General features: G+C 38.7%; 1 protein-coding gene across 1 annotated transcript in view; it reads left to right on the forward strand.

The window, feature by feature from the left end:
- HUWE1 (HECT, UBA and WWE domain containing E3 ubiquitin protein ligase 1) overlaps positions 1-6,051 on the forward strand; it is an 80,123-nt gene that overhangs the window by 40,915 nt on the left and 33,157 nt on the right. The window contains exons 29-34 of the mRNA XM_029284520.1: positions 440-674; positions 1,121-1,351; positions 1,515-1,637; positions 2,223-2,318; positions 3,833-4,102; positions 4,936-5,088. Coding sequence (XP_029140353.1) covers positions 440-674; positions 1,121-1,351; positions 1,515-1,637; positions 2,223-2,318; positions 3,833-4,102; positions 4,936-5,088 — 1,108 coding nt within the window. The remainder of the gene's footprint in view (positions 1-439; positions 675-1,120; positions 1,352-1,514; positions 1,638-2,222; positions 2,319-3,832; positions 4,103-4,935; positions 5,089-6,051) is intronic.

The raw sequence follows: 6,051 nt of genomic DNA on the forward strand, positions 1-6,051 counted from the left end.
TTGTCCTAGATAAGATTCACAGTTATTAGATAAGGACACGAATTAGAAAAGGGAAATCTTATGAAAAGAGGGAATACTTTAGAAAAATGCATGACATGACCATTGTGATAGTTGGAATAAAACCGTATTTTTAAAAGCACTTCGTATAGATACTCCATTGGCCCAAATCCTTATATTTCAACCACAGAGCATTATTGGGAATTAAAGCCAACTCCGTTCTTGGCCCCTGAATGTGGCAACAGTGAGAAAGATTTATCAGTAATGATTCACGATTGTGAGAAACATGGAGGCAGCACAAGATGATCTAGAAAAATTCCTTCAGATCAGTGGTGCAGTTTATAGAAGGGCTCCAGGGCAAGGATATAATTTTGATAGGATTGTGTAGGAAAAAAACTGCATGCTTAACAGGTATAATCCCTTCGCATCCCACCTTCCCCAGGACTTTCAACTGGGCCCTTTCTATGGGAGGCAAAGTTCCAGTTGCTGAAGGATTGGAACACCCGGATTTGCCTGATGGCACAGGGGAGTTCCTGGATGCCTGGCTCATGCTGGTGGAGAAAATGGTGAATCCTACCACAGTGCTGGAATCTCCCCATTCCTTGCCTGCAAAGCTACCAGGTGGGCAGAACTACCTGCAATTCAGTGCTTTGCGTTTCCTTGTGGTAACGCAGAAGGTGAGTAGTTGCAGTTTCCCTCTTTTTTTCTTTTTCAGATAAAGCAAAGGTTATATGGAAGTGAAATATATAGAACTATATATGCTGTTACACCAGCTGCTGCTGCTGTAATGTGACTTTGCTATAGCAGAAACTCTTTGTGATCAGTCTAAATAAGAATCTGTTACCTTGTGGTATAAAACAGCCGATCTATCTTGTTTTGTTGTTCAAAATGTTACTGAAATCCCAACCTATTAGCATTTAATGTTTGCCCATACATATCCCTTATATAATTGTATCTTATTCTGTCTTATATGTGTAGAATGCACTATGTGATGCATTCTAACCTCTCCCCTTTATAAGTGATTTTTGTATCTAGAAACTGCAAAATTCTACCATTTCTGACTTTCCAAGGAGGAAACCCCATGTAGGGCTACCTTTGCTAGCTTTTCTCCTCTATTGTGCAGGCGGCCTTCACTTGCATCAAAAACCTATGGAACCGCAAGCCACTGAAGGTATACGGAGGACGCATGGCAGAGTCCATGTTAGCTATCCTGTGTCACATCCTGCGTGGAGAGCCGGTCATCCGTGAGCGTCTTGGCAAGGAGAAAGAGGGAGCACGCAGTGAGGAAGAGGCAGGGCAAGAAGAGGGTGGTGCCCGAAGGGAGCCACAAGTGAACCAACAGCAGCTTCAGCAGGTAGAAATCATTCCATTATTTTAGTGCTTTGCAAAAGTTGCATTCTTAGTTTTAAGCCCTTTTCCTTGGGGGATGTAGTTGACTTTTAAACTGAGTCTTCTGGTTGTCTTCTGCTTGCATATCCAATCCCTTTATGAAGTTTTCTGCCTCTGCCTATTTTCAGCTGATGGACATGGGCTTTACACGAGAGCATGCTATGGAAGCTCTGTTGAACACCAGTACCATGGAACAAGCCACAGAGTATCTTCTGACACATCCTCCACCCCTTATGGGTGGGGTTGTAAGGGTGAGGCAATCTAGCAGTTTAAGATTATTTGACTTATAGAAATTTCTTAGCTTCCTTTATTCTAGATCATTCATTCCCAATCTTTGTTCTTTTGAAAGCTGCATTGCTTTGGAATTGGGGGGTCCACATGTTATTGATGAATGGGCCTTAAGCCAGCTGCAAGCAGAGCCAAAAAGGGTGGGACAGATAATGTTTTCTCCTTTTGATGTATCTTTTTTTTTTGCTTTGAATCTTTTTCATTTTTATCACAACAGTTAAGCTAGATTGCTCTTCCCAGAGTCTGAATTGATTGTGTAGAAGTCAGGGTTGTGGCAGGAGTTGCTCCAGTCCCATTCTAGATACTGATAAAATATTGGACACCTTCACTCCCCAATTTTAAAAGATGAAATATGCAATCATCAGTTAGTTAATTACTATGATTCTGATGCTTTTAGCTTAGAAAATGTTTTTTGATGAGTGTATACAAAAGAGAGCTCTACTCCCACCCGAATGTTACAATTTTAGATTCATACAAATGTCTAGTTTCCTTTAGGGTGCAGTAGCCAATCACTAATATTCCAGACCTGTTTGTGGGTTGTCTGGCAGGATCTCAGCATGTCTGAAGAAGATCAGATGATGAGGGCCATTGCTATGTCCCTGGGACAAGACATCCCCATGGACCAAAGGGCTGAATCCCCAGAGGTAAAAACAAAAACAAAAAACCCTTCATATTGTGATTCACAGTGCTGGATTGAAAAAAAACATTGCTCAACTTTAGAAGAAAAATCTTTAGTACTCCATTCTTATATCTAAATGTTTCAGAATTGTGGTGAAAAATGCAATTATAATTAGCATAAAGTCCAACTTTTATTGACAATAAGATAGCTGTATACAATATATGTATGTATTTAGTGGGAGATAAGCAGTTTAGTTTCCAGTATTTCAAACACACACACACGCTCGCCTGCCACTTTTGGGGACCCCTGGCTTAAATGGTAGTCATCAATATGGATAATTTCTGAAATAGAAATAACATTCTAGATAAAACATTCATTTTAATCACAGAAAGTCTTCCCAACAATGATAATTGTAATTTTTCTTATCTTTGCATGTCTTGTTGTAATCCTAATCCTTGACATCATTATTTTAAAACAACATATAATTCATATTAAAGTAATACCCAAATATGTAAGCTGTTCTTCAATTTTAAAATTAGATCTATTCATTACTGCTTGATCTTTTGCATTCATATATTTTTAGCAACATTTTTGGATTTTAGTAATCTTGAAGCCTGCAGCTGTGCCAAAATCATTTCAGTTTTTCATTAAAAACTCTGTCCCTTTCAGAGTCCTATAAACTGAAAACCAAATCACCAGCAAAAACTTTCAGTTTAAAGGACTTATTTTTAATTTTTAGACCCATTGTATTTTTTCTCTTGTCTAATATCTCTATTCAAAATTTCAAGAACCAATCTAAACAACAAAGGGACAACCTTATTGTGTCCCTTTCTGAATATCACATGGTTTAATCAAATCACCATTCAAATTTTTCAAAATGCGCTGTATACACCAACTTGATTCTATGAAGAAAACTCACCAAAGTCCATATCTTTCAGAAACCCTAACAAGAAGGAATCAAGCAAATATTAGAAGAATATCCCAATGTTTCAATTTACATATAGCTCCAGAAATAGTCTCCAAAGAGAAGTACTTATCTGTTCCAAACAGTGTCTTTCTTTAGCTTCAAAGAAGAATAAATCCAAAATATGATTTAGAAATGAGGTTGTTCCTAGCATCCATATATAAGGCCACATCACAGCTGAGAACTCGATGGGAATCACTGCCCCCATTGCTCAACTCGCAAGCCAGTTGAGGAAACCTCCATTTCTGTAAGTCACTGGCAAGGAGCAACAGTCCTGGGGTCAAATGGTTTCCTCTTTCTGTCCAGAGGAAGGAAGGAGCCCCCCCAGCTTTTGCAGGAAGTAAAACAAGCTGTGACAATGTTTCTGAGAGCGTTGGAGGCATCTACACTGCCATTTTCCCTACCAAAAGGCTTTCCACCAACATTTTTTAATGATCTGCCATGTAGGAGAGATAGAGGAGGCAAGGCAGTTTTTATGCTGTAAAATGCCCCAAACAATTTTTTTTTTAAAACCAGTGGTATATAAGCAGATTAAGTAAGTATAAAATAGCTGTTTTTTCTTTCTTTCTTTCTAGGAAGCTGCTTGTCGGAAAGAAGAAGAAGAACGCAAGGCTCGAGAGAAACAGGAGGAAGAGGAAGCCAAGTGTCTGGAGAAGTTCCAGGATGCAGAACCTCTTGAGCAAGAAGAGTTGCACAACTTCACTGACACAATGCTACCTGGCTGCTTTCACCTGCTGGATGAGCTCCCAGATACAGTGTACCGTGTCTGTGACCTCATTATGACTGCCATCAAACGTAATGGAGCTGATTATAGAGATATGATCCTCAAACAAGTTGTCAATCAGGTAGATCAGATTTTTATGCTAAGAAAGCATTGCATCTGTGTTTTCTTAAGATAGTTTTGGAGAAAAAAAGATACCTTTCCAGGAGCTTTTGATTCTAGTTGGTTACATCTTTAGCCAAAACCATACCTCCTTGGGCCTAATGAGGATTGTATCCCATAGTGGCTCGAATATCTGGACCAGACTGTTTTATTTTCTCTGCATACTAGATCAAACTAATATAATAAGCTATAAACTTTGGGTTGAGTTTATATTTTCAGATCTTACATGGCAGGTGATCCATATGCCTTCTTTATTTGCAGTTTTATTGCTCATGTTTTCACATGTCCATGCTTTTGAAAGATTTGGTGGGGGTGTTTGTGTATGTTTATACATTTTACTTATTCATTGGCAAAATATTTTTTTTCAAGGCCTAAAGATTCATAGTTAAGCTAAACAAACATCCACGACTTTTATATGATTTTTGGAGCAATACAGGTGTAAAGATTTATATTCAGGAAAAATTAATCCAGTGATAAGTATGCAGTTGATGACAAACCAAAATGCACGTTTGTTAAATATAATGGTATAAGCATGATATTTATCTTTCACAATTAGCAAAAAAAAAATCTACTTCTATCTTGGGAAACATATTTAAAGTAATGCTCAGACTGAAATAAAAATACTAAAAGATCCGAGGTGAAAAATCTGGTAAGCATAGCATTCAGTTCCGGGTACTGTGTAAATTGAAAAGTAATTTCATTAATAAAACAGAAACATAGCTCATAAAGGACTCAGATATGATCCTACTGGTTGGCTTCTTAGTGCCACTGATAATATACTTTCCCTTTTGGCAGGTGTGGGAAGCTGCTGACGTCCTCATCAAGGCTGCTCTGCCCCTCACCACAAGTGATACAAAGACTGTCTCTGAATGGATTAGCCAGATGGCTACACTACCTCAGGCCTCCAACCTGGCCACGCGTATCCTGCTATTAACTTTACTATTTGAGGTAAGACTGATATCTATGGTTTGAGCTCAAGAAAGGAGCTTTAAGGTGGTGCCAGCATTACAGAAAGTGCATGCACAGCAGATCCAAGAAATTTTTTCACTTAGGATCCAATAGCTGTCTTTCACTCCTATCTTGGGAAAATTGGCTGGGAAGTGGTAGAGGTGAGCAAGATACAATATTTAACAGTTTACACGAGAGATGTCAAACTCGCGACATCACGTGATGTCGCGCAATGTATCGGAGCTTTTTCGCCATTGCCGGCAATGGGGTGGGTGTGGTTTCCTGATGACGTGTCCAGCCCGTGGGCCGGCAGTTTGACACCCCTGGTTTACACGTTCCATTATAGACAGTAGCTTAAGACGTGTGTGTGCACGTGACTAATTGTCTTCTTGCTGTGTCATTGTACTGATTGCTACATTTCATTCCAAAATTTAAAGCATAGATGAGATTAGGAATACCACTTAATTCAGTATGTTTTTGTTAGCTGCTTTATTCACCCATAGCCATCTTTTTCAGTACTGAATGTGACAGTGAAGAATCATGCAATGCCAGCTCTTCAGCTGCTTATGGATAGAATATGGAGTTTACTCTAAACTTCTGCAATAACTATTAAGTTAATTTCTCTGCAAAGAAAAAGTCAATTTTTGGAGCCAGGATGCCTTTAATTAATTTAATTAAGATGATATCTAGAATTCTACTTGCAATAGAAATAGGCAGCTTGTACCCTCTAGGTGTTTTGGCCTGCAGCTATCATTGGCCATGGTGACAAGAATGAATGGTAGTTGAGTTCTAAAGTACCCAATGACATCAGCTTTGCCCATTTAAAGCAGATGTAAGCAATTCCTTTTGAATTCAGGTAGATGGCAGCATTTTCTATAGAAGAGTAATTGCTTGGCAGTATGAAAGTTCTAAACAATGAAATGTTGTCCACTTCTTATTTAAGTGTTCAGGTTACTATATTTA

Source organism: Protobothrops mucrosquamatus, unplaced genomic scaffold, assembly GCF_001527695.2.
Source record: "Protobothrops mucrosquamatus isolate PMUCROS unplaced genomic scaffold, P.Mucros_1.0 scaffold679, whole genome shotgun sequence".
Classification (NCBI taxonomy): Eukaryota; Metazoa; Chordata; class Lepidosauria; order Squamata; family Viperidae; genus Protobothrops; species Protobothrops mucrosquamatus.